Source organism: Phytophthora sojae, assembly GCF_000149755.1.
Source record: "Phytophthora sojae unplaced genomic scaffold PHYSOscaffold_2, whole genome shotgun sequence".
Classification (NCBI taxonomy): domain Eukaryota; phylum Oomycota; class Peronosporomycetes; order Peronosporales; family Peronosporaceae; genus Phytophthora; species Phytophthora sojae.
The window spans coordinates 6,906,283-6,926,037 of record NW_009258116.1 but is presented as its reverse complement, the minus strand read 5'-3'; the positions used below and the strand labels follow the sequence as shown (position 1 = coordinate 6,926,037).

At 57.5% G+C, this 19,755-nt stretch overlaps 4 protein-coding genes across 4 annotated transcripts; all 4 read left to right on the top strand.

The window, feature by feature from the left end:
- The first annotated feature begins 1,137 nt into the window (after nt 1–1,137).
- PHYSODRAFT_285011 (hypothetical protein) lies at nt 1,138–5,853 on the top strand. The gene has a single exon (XM_009521985.1). The coding sequence runs from the start codon at nt 4,055–4,057 to the stop codon at nt 4,892–4,894; it is 840 nt and encodes a 279-aa protein (XP_009520280.1). The 5' UTR covers nt 1,138–4,054; the 3' UTR covers nt 4,895–5,853.
- A 1,470-nt stretch (nt 5,854–7,323) lies between these two features.
- PHYSODRAFT_256952 (hypothetical protein) lies at nt 7,324–8,737 on the top strand (the record flags this gene model as incomplete). The annotated part of the gene is made up of 2 exons (XM_009521984.1): nt 7,324–7,360; nt 7,482–8,737. 2 exons carry the CDS (start codon nt 7,324–7,326, stop codon nt 8,735–8,737), a joined length of 1,293 nt encoding a protein of 430 aa, XP_009520279.1.
- Nucleotides 8,738–9,416: 679 nt separating this feature from the next.
- On the top strand, nt 9,417–14,490 carry PHYSODRAFT_487954 (hypothetical protein; the record flags this gene model as incomplete). Its single annotated transcript, XM_009521983.1, has 5 exons — nt 9,417–9,649; nt 9,713–10,619; nt 10,698–11,034; nt 11,116–14,299; nt 14,388–14,490. The coding sequence occupies 5 exons, from the start codon at nt 9,417–9,419 to the stop codon at nt 14,488–14,490; spliced, it is 4,764 nt and encodes a 1,587-aa protein (XP_009520278.1).
- Nucleotides 14,491–14,615: 125 nt separating this feature from the next.
- PHYSODRAFT_481530 (hypothetical protein) lies at nt 14,616–17,912 on the top strand (the record flags this gene model as incomplete). The annotated part of the gene is made up of 6 exons (XM_009521982.1): nt 14,616–15,098; nt 15,150–15,219; nt 15,289–15,465; nt 15,517–17,438; nt 17,517–17,557; nt 17,624–17,912. 6 exons carry the CDS (start codon nt 14,616–14,618, stop codon nt 17,910–17,912), a joined length of 2,982 nt encoding a protein of 993 aa, XP_009520277.1.
- Nucleotides 17,913–19,755: the final 1,843 nt, after the last annotated feature.

The following is a 19,755-nucleotide window of genomic DNA, read 5'->3' as shown; positions in this document are numbered from 1 at the left end:
CGCGTACTCCTGTGGCTGAGGAGGCCGGCAGCAGTACAGAGTCCTCGTCGCACTCGTCCGCGGGCACTAGTCCCAGTCCCACACAGCAGGTTCAGTTGCTGAAACGACCGAAGATGCTGTTTGATCCCAAGACTGGCGGCATGGTGAGTGCCGAAGACCCACCAGCAGCAGGAGCAGCAGCAGGAGCAGCAGCAACCAAGCGGCAGACAACTGGCCGCAGCGGCAAAGAAGGCAGAGACCGGGGGGCTCCGAATGCGTCCAAGGCGTCGGAATCCGTAGCGTTGCAGCCTGAAAGCGTTGCTCAGGCAAGCAGTGCAAGCAGTGCTTCTGCTGTTCGCAGTTCGGGAAGAGTGGATACGAAGGATGCGCCTGCGAAGAACGGTGAAGACGTAGAACCCGCAGCTTCACTCTGTCCCGACGATGGTTCAACTATTGCCACCATCGCTGTCAATAGCGTGGAAGTTGCTGCCGAAGACGCAACTGCGGTCGATGATGGACATGGAGACGCGACGATGAAGAAGACGAAGGTTGTGGCTCGCCGTTCGAGTAGTGGCAGCAAGCGCGCCCAAGCTCCGGCTGACAATCGTACGCCGAAGCCCAACCCGAAACTCAATCGGGAATCGCAGTCGAAGGACTCAAGGCAAAACACATGTAAAGTCACCGATCCCAGCCAGCGCGGCGTCTTGGCTCGGAGCGACCGTCGGTCTGGCAAAGCTGCGCAGACCCGCACTAAGGCGTCCGGCCGGGAAGTCAGGGAAGTAAGCACGCCGAAGATGGATCCTGAGGAAGTCGCGGTGCTGCAGCAGATTGCTGAGGAACCCAGCGGCGGCATCGTGGTGATTTCGGGCGAGCAGGACGGCATCAAGGTGAGCGCCGAGGTCGGCGGCTTCGAGACGGTCAAACCGCGACGAGTTGTGCTATCCGAGAAGAAGCAGCACCGGCAGTCCACAGAGGAGGCAGTTGCGCCCACCGCTCGCGCGTCTGAGCTCGCTGAAGGAAAGAAGAGCTCATGTGCGTCGCTGGCAGATGCTCAGACCAAGGGGGAGGAGGTGCACGATAACTTTGGCATGGTGGCGAAGCGCGAGGTCGACGCGCAGCGTGCGTCCAAGCCGCGTGAAAGCAACGCCCGTAAGCACCGCGACAATAGCGCCGAGACGCCCAACAAGGAGAGAAAGCCTCGGCCGGCACCCAAGCACCAGCCGAAGCAATCGTCGCACGGCCAGAAGAGCAAGCTGACGGCGAAGGCCGCTAGCCCCGACCGCAGTACCGCGCCAGCAGCGCAACCCGCCGCGAAGCCCACCGAGCAGGTCGCCGGTGAGGCCCCCGCCGAGTCTCCGGCCTCGAAGAAGCGGTCTCAGTACGTGAAGAAGGCGGTGCAGCCGGAGACGAAGCGGGGCCAGCAGAGACCCAAGAGGGAGAAGCAGGGCGCCAAATCGAACGAGCGGAAGGGGCCGTCGAACGCCGCCGAGGCGCGGAAGCCGGAGCCGGCGGCCAAGCGCCAGTCTCAGCGCGCTGCGGCTACTGCCGCCGCCGAGAAGGCTGCGGTCAAGGCGAGGCCCAAACAGGCGCGGCAGGTGTACGTGGTGAAGACGCCCGCGCCGGCGCCAGCCAGCGCGACGTCCAGCGCCGCGTGAGTAGAGGCAGGTAGTAGTGAACAATGAGCTGTGTGCCATGCGTTGCCATCTCGTCAAGTTGAAGTTGCCTTCAACGCGGAGGTCGGACAAATATCCTCCTCGCGCAACTCTCGGTGCTTGCTTGGGTGGACACGGCGGCGGCGGCGCCGGCTCTTGCTGTCCGCTTGAAGCGGGCGGGTGTATGGCGCACGCACACCGAGACGCGGCGTCGTTACGAAAGAAAGGGCACCAAAGGGGAAGAAAATTATCTGTACTAAAACAGTCCTAAACGTCCTAAAATATCCTAAAAATCAGCGTAATTTACCGAAATAGATTGCACTGTATGTCCTAAAAAGTTTCTAAAGGGCGTAATTTAATACCGTCCAAAAGAAATCAACCGGTTTTTACAGATTATTTACGTTAGGACATGTCCTAAAACCTTGGCACTAGCACTAAGGTTTTTTTTTCGTAGCGACTCGCACACGTTCACCAAAGACAAATGCGAGGGCCAGCGCGAGCCTCACTTGGTGCATTTACCTATCGCCAACATCCGCTGATTAGGCGGGGGCGTGTCTGTGCGAGCGAGCGAACGCGAGCGCTGCAATCCGATATTTTTTTTCCTTGACACCGGCCTGGCCGAGACGAGGACTTAGCGTGAAGCACGAGGGGGTGGGTCAGGCCGCGCAGCGGCGCTCCCGAGCGAAGCGAGAGCCCCCACCCCCACCCCCCGAAGTGCCGTCCACAGGCGAGGGCCAACGCGAGAGTGTCCTGCCCACCTCAACATCAAGTTAGTCTAGATAGATGTGCTTTGCACGAACTTTGGCATGCGATTAAGGGCTCTAAACCAACGAGCAAATCCTTCCCGGTGATCATATCTCGCAGCCTAACTCTAAGTTAAAGTTAAGCTAATCAACCGCCAGTACCAAGCACAACGCAGAGCAAGAACGGAGCGGTTGCCACTGCAAGAATAAATCGGTTGTCGCTGCAAGAAAACAAACTGATAAGGTCCCCGATAGAATGGTGCCAACTCCTTGTATAAAAGTAAGCACCGATTTCGGCGGGGACGTTTTCTTCTTCGCTCTCTTCGTCGTGGCCTTGCGCGTTAAACCAAGCTCGAATTTCAGAGCACGGCATATAGTAGCAGTAGAGAATTTCTACTAGAAATGTTTGGATGTGCAGGAAACGCTGACTTTAAAGCTGCTTGCAGCTCCTCGATATAAAAACAGGGATGTTCTTCAATATTGTAGACGTAGTTTAGTACGATAGATCGCCAACGCATGTCAATCATCGACTAGAAAGCAATTAGACAAAGCGAGCGAGTTAGAATTAGAATGTCAGGGCCGTAGTATTGTCGGATTTACTTTATATTTACTTTAACTCCAGCCATTCAACGAAAGTGAGCATAACTCAACGTTAACTCGTTGTCTTAGCAGCTATTCTATCTTAAATCGACGAGTTAGCCTCCTAACTCAATGATGGGCTAATCACCGTGATTTGCTAAAACAACGAATTACGTCGTTGTTTAGACAGAAAGCATGCAAGGCACAATACAATAAAACGTAAATCCCTGGGGAGTGTCCTAACTGTCCTAAAGTGTGTCCTAATTAGAACAACTAGGACTGTTAGGACAGCTATCTTAAATTACCGCTACCATTGTTTATGGAAGTATCATTTCGGTTTTCTTAGGACAGTTTAGGACATTTAGGATCGTTTTAGTTCATATACAAGCTCATCCTGGGGGTGTCCGCACACTTGTTCGATGCGACGACTAGCTCAATCCAACACGGCCTGGACTCCCACACACGATGACTGCTCGCCTCGGCGCGATCGCTGCCGGCCACAGCGTTGCCGCTGCTGCCGCCAGCTCCGAGCGGGATATCAGGGCGCTGACTACGGGGATGAGGTCGGTCGCCGCGAACAAGACCGAGCGTGTTGCCGCCATCCGCGGCCCGGCTTGAGAGGCATTCGGCAAGGCGTGCTTGCAGCTGGCCGCTATCGGGTACTACTAGCTAGCTGCAGGGCGCGGGGCCAAATCAATTTCAGAGAGGGCTGTCAGTGTCAAGGCCTTGACGCAAGAGAACTTCTCTAAGAGAAGGCAAGGCAAGGGCTCTTCTGCGGGCGGGCAAGTTGAAGCGGTCTCCGGAACAGCCGGCGAGACGATGGCCCACGGGCATGAGAACTCGTGTGCAACTCCATCCAGTGACGGGCGGGGCGAGTCAGCGCAGAGTGGCGGCGCCCGTGTGTCAGCAGCAGCCAGCGGCGCCGACGTCGCGGGTGTAGCCAGCACCAACTGCAGGTGCAGGTGCAGCCTGGCGGCAGCGAGCGACCATCGCGCCGGCGTCGACGGCCGGAGAAGCGCCTCAGGTTTGAATTTGCGCGCTCCAGACCAAGCCACTGACAGCCCCAGTCTTCCACTACTCTTCCGCCAGTCGCCACCACCGATGCAGTGCAACACCGCCGTTATCCCCACCACCACCGCCGGCAGCCCGGACTGCAGCAGCTCCGTGTCGCCGCCGCCGCCGCGCGAGGTGGCGCCCTTCCTCAAGAGCCTGCGCCGCATGCTGCAGGACGAGAGCGACGCCGTGCTGCGCTGGACGCCCGACGGCCGCGCCTTCGAGATCCACGACATGGACGAGATGATGGCGCGCGTGCTGCCCAAGTACTTCAAGCACTCCAAGTACACGTCCTTCCAGCGGCAGCTCAACTACTTCAACTTCCGCAAGTGGACCAAGTCCAAGGCCGTCGTCTGCACCTTCTCCAACGACTTCTTCCTGCGCGACCAGCCCGAGCTCGCCTGGCGGATCACGCGCAAGAAGTCGCTCAGCCCGCACGCGCAGTCCAAGTACCGGGCGGCGCGCGCGGCGGCCATGCCCTACTGGAAGCGGGAACACGGCGTCGTGCTCGCGGCGCCGTCCGTGACCTTCGACGGCGCGCAGATGCTGCTGCCCGGCCGCCTGCCCTTCCCGCCCGTGTCCGTGGACGCCGCCGACCTCCTGCTCAAGCAGCACGACGTCCGCCTCGCGCAGCCCGCGGCTCGGCGCTGCTACGGCGGCAGCAGCAGCTTCAACATGGCCGCGCCCTCCGACTCGTACGCCGCGATGCCCCACGTCAGCGGCAGCGAGCACACCGAGGCACTCGACTGGATCGACTGCCTGCTGCCGCCTACCACGGAGGACAGCTACCTGTGCATGTACCCGCCGGCCGCCAGTGTGGTGCCCTTCACCATGGGCAGCCCCATGAGCTTGCGCAAGAGCTTCGAGTTCGTGCCCACCAGTCTGTAATCGCCCCCGTGTAAGTAGCATAGTCTGTAGCAGCCTACGCCGCCGGAAGAACGCAATACGCCGCCCGCGTAGCAGCCACTCGAGTCTGTACGTACGACAAACAAACGCACATTTGTATCTACTTACGGTCTCGGCTTCCGTCGCTTGCTAGCATGAACACCGCCGCCGCAGCCAGCGCGGGAGAAGAGAGGCTCAACCCAGTCAGTTCCACCATCACCACGGCCATCACGCGCACACGCTACATCAGATACTCATCCAGAGCTGAGAGGCTTCTTCAGCGCTCCTCTCGAGGAGCAGTAGCCTCCGTACTCTCGGCCCTGGATTGACGAGAGCCTTTCCTGCCCCCTGTCCATCATCGCCTGAGGCTGATCGCCTCCCTCGCAATTAGATTTCGCCGTCGTCTGAGTCGGCATCACCGTTGCAGACAGTCGACCACCACTGTGCAGCTGCAGCCTGCAGCGATGGACGTGACTCGAGCTCTGGCCGCACGGCCATTAGTGCTCGCGCTGGAGGCGAGAGGCATCCGTCTCGCGCACGTAGGCCTTGACGAGCTCGCGGTAGCCCTGCGCCATGTCGGCGGTGGCGCGTGTACTCTGCTCCAGAGCTCGCGCGAGCGCCAGCAGCACGCTGCGCTGTTCGGCCAAAGCCAAGGACGGCGCCTCGGTGCCGCGCTGCGTCAGCTGCTGCTCCAGCTCGCGGACCCTCGCTGTCTGCTCCTGGAACATCATAATCAGGTCCTGGAAGCCGCGCGCCATGCCCGCCGCTGCCGCTGCGCTTTGCTCCACCGAGCGCGCCAGCGAGCGACCATAGTCCACAGACGCAGCGGCGCCGTCCTGCTCCCGGTCTTGACGACTCTCGTCCCTATCCCCGCTGCTGTCTGCGTCTGAATCAGCTTCGCGCTTCCGCTTCTGTGGCAACGTGTGTGTAGGTCCCGCAACCCCCGAAAACCTCGGCAGCGCCGCCACACTCACCGTCTCCTGCGGCACCACGGGCTGCTCGCGGGGAGCAGCGACCTCCTGCTCTGCTTCACCCTCGCTCAACTCCTGCTCCTGTTCTGGCTGCTGCTGTGGCTGCGACACCAGCTCCACCTTTGTGCGTCGAGGCCGCTGCCCCGCGGCGCCGACGTCGCCCACGATCGTCTGCATGCGGGACGCGTACACCCAGGGCAGCTTGCCCTTAAACATGTGCGCCTTGGGCCTGCGCGTCTTGATGTCGCTCCACCACTCGTCGTCCATGCCGGCGCCGTCGGCCTCGTAGCCAGGCTGCTCGCTCAGCCACAGGAGCTCGCCGTAGTCGCCGCGCAGGTTCTTGACCTTGACGGACACCTGCCTCTCCGTCCACGGCTGCTCCCGCGGGAAGCTCGCGTTCAGCGCGCGCGTGAGCTGGTCGCGCGCGTGGTCCTTGAGCAGGACGCCGTTGTTCGACACGTTCTGCGGGTCCGCGCGCAGCTCCACGTACAGATCCAGCAGCCGCAGAATCTCCGCCTCCAAGAAGAGCACCATCGCGACGGCAGCAACACTCAATACAAACGCCAAGTCACCCAAACCTGGCAAATCAAACTGTGGCGAGGGACAATAACCGGCAGCGGACGGTGTTCTTCGAGTTGAAGTTGCACTGGATGTTGCAGTCGGCTTCACTTGTAGTCCTGCAGCCCTGGAGCTGCAGCAAGGACGCACCAAGCCTACGCAGCCGCTAGCTGACCTTGATGATGTGTTCGCAGCGCGCGCTTGGGCTGAGTGGGGTATTTCTTGCTGGCTGCCGCTGCTCGTGACCGTGACGACACCACGCGCAGCAACTTTGCGTCCGGCGAGCAACGAGTCTGGTGGTGTGGATATGACCATCTTACGACCAAGCAAGTCATCACCAACTTCCAGTGCTGCAAGTTGCAAGCACTTGACGCGGTGGTGGCAATCCTGCAAGTCGTCGACCCTGCAGCTAAAACGTTGTCGGCACCAAGAACGCACTCCAGCGAAACACACCGCCTGTAGCCGAGTCATTCGTAGCAACTATGTGTCCCCACCCGTCCATCCGATGGCAGCAGTAATTGCCAAAACAATACTTCGACTGCCCCTCCGCGTTAACAACAGCGTTAGGCAACCTCCAACGCAGTGCAGCGCGCTCGCCTCATCCGTTCGTCCACACCGTTCTTCAGTCTTCAGCGGCCACAAGCGTGTTACTTGCCACGCATAGCCTCGCGGCGCGGCCGGCATCTCATATCTCAACTCTTCGAGTTCTCGACTCTCGTGCATCAAGTCACAGTCAAGTCAAGTCCAGGTTTTCAGGACGTACCGTCGCCCAATAGAGTCGCTTCTCGGGTCGTTTCAGGCTCCACACTCGACATTCGCCTCCTTCCCGCTGCGGCGTCCCGTAGCCCGCGCTTCATCGGCTAAGTTGAAGCGCGTCGCGAGCGAAGGGAAGGCCGTGGACGAATGGGCTGCATCCTGACCAAAGTCTGCCTCGAGGAAGGTGCGCGCCTCTTCTCTGTCGGACGCTATCTTGCAGTCGGGGAGAGGAGAAGAGAATTGATTATTCACGCGGTTGTGCTGCTGCTGGCTTGTGTCGTGTGGCTGTTGGATACTTGTGGCAGACCTGCTCATGCTCGGGGACGGCGCGCAGGAGAGCGAGGACCCGGCGCCGCCGCGCTCGCGCCGCCTGTCGCGCGCCAAGACGACGCTGCTGGTGCTGGACCCGGCCGACGTCTCGGCCGCCGCGGGGCTGCCCACGGCGCCCTTGAAGCAGCCGCTGCAGCAGCAGAAGAAGGCGCCGGAGGAGCCCGAAGACGGCGAGACGCTCGACTTGCTCGTGTACGCGGGCGGCGTCCCGGGCGTCGCGCTGGACGCGGACCGAGTGGAGCTGCCCGAGTTCACGGGCGTGCGCGACGGCGGCTACTGCTCCGCCGACGGGCGCCTGCGCTGGGGCACGCGCTCGCGCGCGGGCAACGACCCACTGCGGCGGCGCAAGGAGAACCAGGACGCGCTGTGTGTGTGCGACGCCCTGGCGGGCGACAGCAGCATCACCTTCTTCTCGGTCTTCGACGGCCACGGGCCGCAGGGCGCGTTCGTGAGCCACTTAGTGCGGGAGCAGTACCATCGCGCAGTGGCCGACGCGTACGCGGAGCTGCTCCCTGCGCGCGCGTCGGGCACTGGGAACGGGCCGAGCGTTCTGACGAGGAAGACCAGCGTCTCGCGCGACGTCATTTCGGAGATCTTCCAGCAGGCGGCGCGGACGGTGGTGGACAGACTGGCGGACAGCGCCATCGACATCAGCGTGAGCGGCACCACGGCCGTGGCGATGCTGGTGCGCGGGAAGGACGTATTTATTGCTAACCTGGGGGACAGTCGAGCTGTCGTCGCGAGGTACGAGAGCGAGGCGCAGCGCTACGTGCTGCACTGCGAGACGAAGGACCACAAGCCGGACGACCCGGACGAGTGCGCGCGAATAGAGCGCAACAACGGGCGCGTGTTCGAGTGGGGGGCCTACCGAGTGTGGCTGCAGGACGTGGACATGCCAGGGCTTGCCATGTCGAGGTCTTTCGGCGACTCGGTGGCCAAGACCGTGGGCGTGACGGCGGAGCCGGATGTGACGATCGTCGAGCGACTGCAGTTCAGCAGTACCGAGGCGAAGAACGACGAGCGTCCGGCGGCGTTCGCGGTGCTCGCCAGCGACGGCATTTGGGAGTTCATGAGCACGGACGAGTGCATCGATTTTGTGGCCGCGTGTATCGTGGAGTCGGGGATGTCGCCGCAGGAGGCGTGTACAGCACTGGTAGAGGAGGCCTGCGATCGATGGGACGCGGAAGAAGACGTTATTGACGACATCACTGCAGCAGTTGTCTTCTTCTGAGCAGCGATCTGTGCGATACGGCTCAGCACAAACTGAGTGTCAAGCCAGCTTCACGCGCGGGCTTGCCAGTCCTTCAGAAGGGATCGGCTCTTCAAGCCAGGACGAAGGAGCTTGTGCTCAAGTTGCAAGCATTGTTGCAATGCTTCCGATGCTGGAAAGTGCCATGCTTTGGAGGCAGCTTTTAACGCCACCGTCAATCCACTCTCGGGGCTGTACATGCGCTATCCCCGGAGCTTAGGACGAGATAGACAAATTGCTTTCCGAGGCGAGAGAGTATATTTATTCAGAGTAAGGCATGCGATACTGTTGGGAAGAGTTCCGTGAGCTATTGTGTGATCGCTCTGTTTGTTTTTGCGTGTGTGCGGTTTGTTGCTAGTTTGCTGCAGTCAAGTGCTGAGTGATGCCTCTTGGAGCCGAAACGGATGTCCTGAAGGTTTGAGGCGCGAAAATAGCCTCAGTACCGGCCTGCATGCTGAGGACTACGGACGGGGAATTCTTGTTGTCGCTGGGTCGGTGACGGCACCCTGTCCACACTCGTTGTCTTCCTTGGCAGGGGTCTTTCCAGTTGCCAGGCGGGGTCAAGCACGAGTGGCCGCAACTGTCCGAGTTTCGAGATCACGCAGTGGCCGGAGTTGTGTTGCCGCATACCCCAGCGCACGACCTTCTGGAGGAGAAAATCATGCGGGATGCCCAACGAACGGGGCTCTCTAACCTCTCCGTTCCTCGACGAACCTCCATCTTTCCAACTATCTCGAGGAGGGTTTCCCGTGCAATACAGGTGAAGCCCAAACAGGTCACGGAACCGGGGGAACATCGCACAGCTCACGTGGCTACAAAGCGGAGACCTCGACCACGATCTCTACTTGTTGTGATTGAAAGATTCAAAGGCTGGATTATTGCGAGAAAGATGTGGTGCACGCGTGCTAATATCGTGGCCGCTGCGAGCTTCGTGGACTCGACGTACGTCTTGCTGAGTGCGCCATTACGACTAGGATTTTTTTTCGACCCGTGGCAAAACGCTCCACACCACCACGATACGTGGCAACCAGAGCTAGTTTTGTTCACGATAATGGACGTGACCGGAAGTTTTCTGCGGGTTTGGAACTCGCGCGCGCAGTTGTCCATCGGTGTCCGCCTTATCCTGAAACAAAGAGTGAGCCAATCCGAATTGGCCCCCCAACAAGAAGATGAGGAGGAGAACGATGAAGAGCAACAAGGCAAATTTACCAGCACGCGCAGCATCCGCAGCACGACCAGCAGCGCCAAGAGGAGCACACTGCCGGAAGGATGGATTTCGTGGCTGATCTTGTTGGCGTACTGCATTCCGTGGGAAATTTTGGCGCTGATTGCTTTACGCGGACAGCACGTGAATATCCTCCACATCTTTGGAATACTTCGGCTTCTGACAGCCCACAACCGAATAGGTTCTCAGCTTGCTGCGGCGATCGGTGGGATACCTCAGAAATTGGCCTCGGGAACCGTAGCCAACGTGATGGTGCTCTTCGTCTATGGGGTATACTTTTGCCATGTTGCTGCGTCCGGGTACATGTTGATAGCTCACTGGGAGTGTGGATTAGAGTTTACGAGTTGCCAACTGACCCCTGATTCATCGGGATGCTGGGTGCTTCGCGATCGTCTTGAGAAAGGGACGCGTTTCCGGCAGTATGTTCGCACACTGTACTGGGCTTGCAAGACTGTGGTAACTCTGGGCCAAGGAGATCTCATTCCTGTCACGTTAACCGAAACAACGTATCGGATCGTGGTTCAGTTTTTTGCTGGTCTTTGGGTCACGGCAATCCTGACAGCGTACACCTTTTTCTTCACCCACAAGGACGCGAACCTGACCAGCAACATCAGCACGCGTCTCGACCAAGCGATTCATGTAAGCCTATTTGTACTCTTGAACTGGATTCGACAACTTATGCGGTATCCGCTCACTTTCTTGAATTGTTTTTGGTAGTTCCTGACAGCTCGAAAGGCGCCGGCGCAACTCGCAGCTTCAGTGGACACGTATTTCCAGTACATGCAGCGCACCCGCAACGGGGTCGAAGAAGAGCTGATTTTGGCGGCATTACCGCCACATTATCGCGCACAATGCTCACACTACGTGCGCTACAAAGCGATCGCGCCCCTGGCCATTTTTCGTCGACGGAAAGGAGCCTTCCTGCGTACTGTGATGGGGGCTTTGATCCGCGACGTGTATGCTCCAGGCCAGGCCCTGCTACAGCCTGGAGAAACAGACGAAATGTTCATTGTGGCGTGCGGTGAAGTAAAATTGATCGACGCCCGCGGCGCGTGTGCCGGACGGATGATGGCAGGCAACGCGTATGCTGAATACGCGCTGTTCGAGCGCCACCTAGCTCGACATCGAGTGGAAGCCGCGACTTTCTGTGAAGTTTGGTATCTGCCGTCAAAGTCCTTCAAGGCGGCGCTGGCGAAGCATTTCTCCAAGCTGGTGTACGCCTCACTACTACTGCAGCAGTTTGGGATGAAGTCCCTACCGAGTAGCGACGACCGCGGACTAAATCTTCACAATGACGATGATGAGCGAGTGGACTCGGTCACGTCCATGAAGGCTCAAGCACGACAGTCGAAGGTCTTGGGTCATGGAAGTTTGCTGTTGCAAGCCGTCGAAGCACGCAAGTTACGCGCCGCTGCTGCTGCTATTGCCGCCACTACCACAGCTCCGAACGCGGATCGGATCTTATCAGGAAGCGTGGCGCAGCTCATTCTCTCCAAGCTGCCGCAGTGGCGGATGCCCACTTCACGGTTTAGGAGGCGCTGGGCACTTGCAGAGTGCATCTTGTTGCTGTACCTCCTCGGAGAGGTGCCGTATCACCTTGCCTTCCAGCGCGGTTTTGGGCTACTAAATGGCGTTGCGGGACCTGGAGGCGATGGCACGACCCCAAGAAGCTTTCAGATCGCTAGTTTCCTCGTGTCTCTTTCTGTGGAGACGTTCTTCTACATCGACTTAGTGCTGAGGGTGTTCTACTTTGTCCGGGCGTACCCTGGGGCAGAATTGAATGAGGATTTTCTGGGAACCTCAACGCGAGTAGCAGAGCACGACGCAGCTCTCGGGTCGTCATTAGATGCACCGAGCCCAGCGCTGGCAACTCGAAGCTCGCAGATATTCCACCTCTACCTGCAGCATGAGAGTCTTATGCTCGAGTTCTTTGCGCTGGCCCCGGCCGCTTTGATCTGGGATATTCTGCCTAAAGAGCTCTTCAGTAGACGCAACGTCCACGTTTTCAGATGTCTACGCTTGCTGCGTCTGTTGAGAGTCCGGAAGCTACGTGGGAAGCTCCGCGGGGTTCTGACAGAGCGTGGGTACGGGCCAGCATTTCGACTGTTAGCGGACGTGGTGATCTTTTGCATGGCGACATCTCACGCTGCTGCTTGTATCTTCTTCGCGGTAGCAGACCGAACGTCGTTCGAAGGAGGACTGCCGGTGAAGGGCGTGGCGCCCCAGTCGCTATCGTATCCAATGTGTCTCGAGGATGCCACTCGCTTTGACAACTGCACTTGGTACATGTACGACCGCAGCACCTTTGACATGGACGCCCCGTACTTGCGCTCCATGTTGTGGAGTATCGTCCTGCTCTCTACGGTTGGGTTTGGAGATGTCGTGGCCTTCTCAACACGCGAGTGCATCGTGGACGCGCTTTGGATCTACTTCGGGGCCAATATCTGCTACATCACAAGCTGCGCATTGTCGAGCGTCTTGGCGCAGATCAACGTACTAACCACGATCCGCCATGACCGACTTGAGAGCATCAACGTGCTACTGATGAGCCCCATCATGGCGTCCGTGTCAGATGCTACAAAACGCACTGTTCGTAGCTACTACGAGGCGAAGTGGAAGCTCAATGGCAGTGCAGTGGGCGATCTCGAAGTTCTCGAGCATCTACCGCGTTCATTGCGCCGCGCTGTGTCTTCGCAGCTGTACGCGCCAGACTTGCGTCGCTGCGTGCTTTTCGTTGACGAGTGTGGGTTGCGCGCAGCCAACGCCAACGGAGACGCCGCGCTCTTCATGCAGCAGCTAGCGTTGATCATCACGTGCGAGCACTTCCTGCGCAACGTGACGGTGATCAAAGAGGGTCATTTGGCCAACGAGTTCTTCGTGATCCTCAGTGGGGAGGTGGAGTGTCTGCTCCCGCCTGTGCCTCTGGAGTCTCGTGCTGTCCCAACGAAACATCTTTCAGCAACGCGCATGACCAGGAAGACGATCCACCACGCAGCCACAGCAACCATGAAGCGCACGCGTGACAGCGCTCGGATGGCCAGAAACTTCACATCCTCGACGTTGCAGAGCGGGCTGCTCAAAGAAGGATCGAGCTTGATGAGGCCCTACATCCGCCCGCACTTCCAGCCCATCGAGGAGGAAATGTTCTCCGGACGCTCTCGGTCTTCGATGACGTCGCGCTCCTCCATTACAGCGTCGCGCTCGTCGATCACAGCGTCGCACCACGTGATGAAGCCCGTGCTCTCTGAGGCGTCTAGCGAGCGTCTTCCGAAGCTGCTGCGCTACGGCAGCTTAAAGCTCGTCATGGGAGCGCTGAGGGACCCCACGGTGGCAGATGCAGCCCCCGTCCCGATCTCGGTGTTGAAGCAGCACGACTACTTTGGGGAGGAAAGTTTGTCCGATATCGCCAAGGTGTACGAGGTGAGTATCCGCGTGGTGTCAAGTGCTCGGGTGGCTGTGATCAAGCGCCGAGACTTTCTTGCGCTGACCTCGCGCTTCCCGCACTACGTAGCCCGTCTCCGCGCGCGTAAAGCTGCTCTGCGTGACAAGACTCGGAGTTTGGTGGCGGCACATCGCGCCAATTTCCAGGGTGAAAGCAACAAGAAGATCGTTCGAGTGCTGGGAACCTGCTCGTCGCTTTATGTCGATAGCAGCAAGTCCAAGCTGGAGAAACGCGGGGCGCGCGTATTGGATCCGACAAAGGCGTTCGCTCGTTGGTGGCATCGCGGCATCGGCTTCATCCTCGTGTACAACTTCTACTTGATCATCTTCCGCCTGGCATTTCTCCCGTACCCGACCGCTACGACCATGGCGGTGCTTACAGGGATCGACTACACGCTGGACACCCTGCTCTTCGCCGACGTGTGTCTGAAGTATGGGCACTTGGGGTTCATCGAGTTCGGCGAGGTCGTGCTAGACCCCGAGGCGATTAAGAGTCGGTACCGCGCGAGTGGACTCTTGTGGCAAGACTGTCTGGGTATGCTGCCGATTTACTATCAGGGGGATACCTTTGTGATGGCATTGGCTCGCTTGCCGCGTCTATTACGCTGTCTGCAGCTTGGCGAGTTGCTTCAGGAGGTGCACACGGAGATCCAGGAGCGATTCTTGCGTGGCAACGCCGTGCTCTTGAGCGTCTTCGACCTGGTCAAGTTCTTCCTCATTTTTGTGTCCACAGCGCACTACATCGCGAGCTTGTACTACCTGCTAGGGTGGACGCAACTCGAGACGGGGCTGGCCACTACAAGCTGGATCTCGGTTGACCTGGTGCTCAAGCAGAACCCAGACAGCCCCATGGTGCACTACATGCGCTCCATGTACTGGTGTCTCTCCTCCGTAAGTCTTCTCTATGAATCGCCGACGCTGGTTTGCTGTATCTAACCCCGTGTTGCGTTGTATGTCCGCTTGCAGTTCACTGTCGATTGTTTTGGTGACATACTCGCGCGGAACTTCCTCGAGTCGTGCTACGAGCTGTTCACGTGTGTGCTCGGGTGGGTGTTCATCGGCCAGGTGATCGGCCGCATCAACGCGCTCATGATCACGCTCGACAAGGCGCAGAAGCATCGAAACGATCGCGTGGAAGACTTCCAACAGTACGCGAAGCAGCGAGCGCTGCCCAACCATCTACGACAGCGTGCCATGAAGGGGCTTGCAGCCCAGGCCCAGTGTCAACTAGAGCTGGATCTGCACTCCACGCTTCGAGACCTGCCCGGCGTTTTGAGAGCTCTCGTTGCGGTCGAAATGTACAGCGGCCTCCTGCAGCCGCTGCCTGAGTTTGCAGCGTTGAGTCTCGCCCAGCTGGAGGTCGTGGCCCGCGCGTTGGTTCTCGAGATCTATCTACCAGGGGACATTATCTGCAACACCAACCGTGTGGGCACTCGGCTATATATCCTGAAGCACGGTTGTGCTGAGCGTGTTGCCCCCCGCACAGGCATCGTGTTTGGTGCGCTCACGGACGGGGCCCTCTTTGGTGAGTTCTCGTTCTTCCTGCCTGGCGCTAGGCGGCTCTTCCTCGTTCGCGCTGTCCGAAGCTGCCAAGTTCTCCAGCTTCACCGCCGCGTCTGGGACCGCCTGTGGCCTCCTGCCATCCGAGAGCAAGTGGAGCATGCAGTGCTGGATGTGGTCACGCGCTCGTACAGACGGACGGCCTGGGGGTTCCTAAATATCGCCAAGAACTTTTACATCAAGAACGACTCCCCGGTGCCGTCGTTGGGGCGAAAGCGCCGATCGACCCTGACGCGACGTGCGTTTCCGGTCTTGAAGGCTTCCAAGCCCAGGGAGTCCATCAGACGCCCATCGAAGACTATTCCAGCTACGCGGGCCAGTGCTGGTGCGGCTAGCTCTTTGCTACCGACAGCGCCTATCACTTCATTCCGCAAGCGCGTGTCGGGATCGGACATATCGAGCGTCTCCGAGAAGGCCGATCAGAGCATCCCCGAGTCCTACCGAAGTACTCGTGAAACTCTCGATGGCGCTCCGTCGTCCACCAGTGCACCACCCGTGTCCGTGTCAACTCCAACCTTCATACCGATAGAGGTAGACTTCGCTTCCTACCTGCCCCTGGTTCGATTGTCAGCTAGTACGGAGCTACGCTGGAAGCGGCACGAGAAGCGTCTTCGAGCCATCCAGCTCTTCCACGTGGTTTGGGGGCACGTGCAAAACGACCTGCGAAGTCTTCGAGAGGTGGACGGGGTGACGAGGAGGAGCACCCGACGACGAGTCTCAATAACCGTGCCGCCCTCGTACGACGAGGCTCGGGCGGCTCAATCGGAGGATGGCGGTGGTAAGATGCACCGAGTGTCTAGTAGGCGGCGTAACTCGATCCAATCGGACCCGACTGATCTGCGATCGAAGTTTACGCTGTCCGCTTCGGAGGTGCGAGTCCTGGAGCAGCGCATGACGACGCCGCCGAGTGAGGCCAAGACGCGCACGTACCCCACAATGCTGGCCCAGACAGCAGCCTCCCGAACGCGTACAATGCAAGGCTCGCAGTGGTGGTCGCGACGGTGGCAACACACTGGCAAGGTGACTCCATTCGCCGCAACGGCGAAAGCGGCTGACGGCCAGCTCACTCCGCAGAGCTCGCTGTACTCGATTTGGGCGACTCCGAGCACGCGCGCCGCGAGGTTCGAGCAGAACGCGCGCTTCCGAGACGTGTGGGCCTCCATCATGCTGTCCGTGACGCTCTACTACTTGATTTCCATCCCGCTGCAGATCGGCTTCCTGGACGGCGTGCTCAACGAGATTGACAACGAAGTTATCGTCATCGCCTGGTACGTTGGCGAGTATCTGGTCGCCGATGCGGCCTGCGTCGTGGATTTCGTGCTGCACCGCAACTACTTCGTGTACCAGACCAGCAGCGGCGAGGCTGTGACGGACCCAGAACGGATCGCGCGTCACTATTGGAAGCATGGCTGGTACCTGGTGGACGTGGTGTCCATGCTGCCGCTGGAGCTCGTCATGTTCGCGGGGGTCGTGGGTCTGAGGCAAGCCGGCTACGCGCCTCCGCCCGCCACGACGTCCGAGTGGCCTCTGCTGTTCAGTCCGAATGGGGGGCTGGTCAACTGGCACACGTTCGCCTTCCTACGCATCAACCGGTTCCTGCGCATCGTGCACTTGCGGCCGCTGAGCGACCAACTGCAGAGGTTCCTGCTGTACGACCGGCGTCTGAGACGACTGACTCCGGGCATTTGCTACCTCATCCGACTCGCTGTGGACTTCCTGCTGGGGACGCATTGGCTGTCGTGTCTGTTCTACGGCGTCTCGTACTTGGCGTACGATGACGGGGAGCAGTCGTGGCTCACCACCCCAGACATGTTGGCTTTCGGCGACCGAGTCCGCGACTTGGCCGACATCCGAAAGGTGCCACTCGCCCAGTCCTACCTGCGCACTTGCCACTTTAGCATCGGTGCCATCACCACAGTCTGCTACGGGGACATTCTGCCCATGAACGCGCAGGAGACTCAAGTGACGTTGGCGGTGATCTTCATCTCCGTGGGCATCTTCAGCATGCTCTCTGGGGGCTTCTACAAGTACTTCGACATGGAGCTGGGCCGCCGTGCCGAGTACGAGGAGAAGGTCGCTCAAGTGGGCCACTTCCTGCGCTTCCACCGGTTCCCGAGCGATACGTGGCGACAAATGCAAGTCTACTTCGCTCTGTCGTGGCGTGAGAGTCGTGGCCGACGCGAGCGCGAGCTGCTGCGAGGCTTACCACCTTCCGTGCGGCAGGACCTGGCCCAGCATGTACACGCCAGTCTGCTCAAGAACGTGGCCCTCTTTACGCGCTGCGACCCCACCTTCGCGCGCGCGATCATTGCGGCTCTGCAGCACGAGTTCTTCGTGCGCAACGACGTCATCATCCAGCGCGGAGACATGGAGCGCAGCTTGTACATTGTCGAGAGCGGAATCGTCCTCATCTCGGCCGTGCGGAAGCGCCAAGTGCATCCTGAGGGCGAGGCCACCGTCGGAGCCGATGACGAGGACGAAGCTGAAGTCTCCGGCAACGAGGACAACAACTCGTCCATGATCTCCGTCAACGAGTGGGTCAAGGTGAGCGTGCGGGCGTCGCTGCGCATGCGCAAGTCGAAGAAAATGAGTCCCGACGCTCAGCAGCAGCAGCCGAAGGGCCCCAAGCCGCGACAGAAGAGCTTGGTGGCGCTCATGTCCCCCACGGGGACCGTTTCCGACATTAACAACCAGACGGAGCGCGAGGAGAAGATCTACAAGGGCCCGTTCGACTACTTCGGCGAGCGCTCGCTGCTGTTCGGCACGCCGCGCAACGCCACGTGCATGGCGCTATGCGTCACGAGTCTGTTTGTGCTCACGAGCGCGCGCTTCGAAGCCATTCTGGACGAGTTCCCGCACGAGCGCAGCAACAGCGTCAGCGCCTGGGTCATGACGCGGACGCCAGCCAAAGTGTCCACCGACGACGACTAAATACTACTACGTAGTAGTAGCACGAATAAAGCGGATTCACACAGAGACGTTTGCATGGTTAACCTTCTTCCTTTCGTCCTTGGTCGACAATGACTGGGTAGGTATCAATTCAAAACTATAAGGGGGTCAAGTCAAGGGTAGTAGACTGCAAACCGAATAAAAAAGCTTCATTCCTTGAGGGGATCCGCGATCAGCAAAATATTTCCGGTCAGTTATTTTACCGAATAGGTTCCGTAATATATAAATCGAACGTTCATTTCGTTTTTTTAACCTAGGGTATTCAAAGTGTACACTCTGTTGTTATCCGTACACTGTACACCAATTACAGTGCATATTTTCTTAATATACGTAAAAAGGATCTGTACAATGTTAAAACATTTATCGTATAGGAACAAGATAAAGATTCCATTGCAAACAAGCCGGTGAGCTATTATAAATATTGGTATATTTCAAAGATTTTGTTAACCAAGTCTATTTTTTATTCCTGATGCTAAAACTGGCTAGAATTTTACCAGTTTGCGCTATGTTACAAGTAAAATATTTTACAACGCGTTGTATTACATATAAGCATGCGACAAAGCTGTACTTGTACAAGTAATTTTTGTGGGCTAATAACAACTAGTGTACGATAATATCATCTTTTATTAAAAATCAATATTGTAAACGTGAGTGCTGTTATTTAAATTCTGCTCCTATCATTTGCCGTTACACATTCCAGACATGTAAATTGCTTTGTTTAGTTTTAAATAAAACTTAATTAAGCAATATTGCCGTTTGCAGATATTCTGTCCAACGCATGCTTATTATCTCGTTAATAATCTCAATTTCAATCCGGCCAGCTCTTAATTAAGACCTAGGTCTGAATTGTTTACTGTAAAATCGGTAATTGTGCCCCAGGGGCACTGTATAAGTACCCCATAGGCAAAATGTTTCAAAAAAGTTTAGAAATTACCGCAGTATACTTAGATCAAGTTTAATGGAGGGCACTAATCTATTTCCCTATCATATTTGATCAGACATGACAGGTGAGGCACAGTTAAAGGGTGGGGCACAATTATCAATTTTACAGTATCTCATTTAAGAGCCAAGCTTGGGCTCTGTTTCCCCGGCCAAACGCTTTTCTGCGGCTTGGAAACGCAGAAATGTCATTCTAGACAGGCCAAACCGAGTTTCTGGAAAAGCGGCCTCCACCAAAGCACAAAGCTAAAACAGCCCACGCCTATCTATTGCCCACTCGTATTAAGAGACAGGCGTGGTCTATTTTAGAGGTCTATTTAATAGGACAAAGTATTTGCAAGCAGCAATATACACAGTGGATTTATACTGATTTTCCTACATGTCAAGGGGGAGTTTGATAGCAGGAAATGTTTCTCGAACAGGGTACAGGGTACACTTTGGGTAGGTTTTGTTCAAAATTCTAAGTTATTTCATAAAAACGTTCGATTTGAAAATAACGGACCCGATTTGGAATTATTTTAAAAATCGGACTCGAAACACAATTTCCCCAATAAACAAACGCTAAGTACCATAAACCACGGGTTCATTGCAGCACACGGGTTCATTGCAGCACACGGCTTCAGTGTACCGTAAAAACTGTCCGTCATCGACTAAAAACAGTGCTAGATCAGCTACATGAAGATGACACACCATCTTTATTTTACTTTTCGTACAAAAAAGGCCTCATTATTTTTCAAATTCTCAAATTATGCGATGACTGACCAGGTTTAGTTTTTACGCGATAAAAAACTAAGAATTTGCCAGCAATTTATATAGGGTAGGATTTTTACGGGTGCTGCTGTGGTTTACGGTAAACGAAAGTGGTGTTACACATATCGACGGAAGA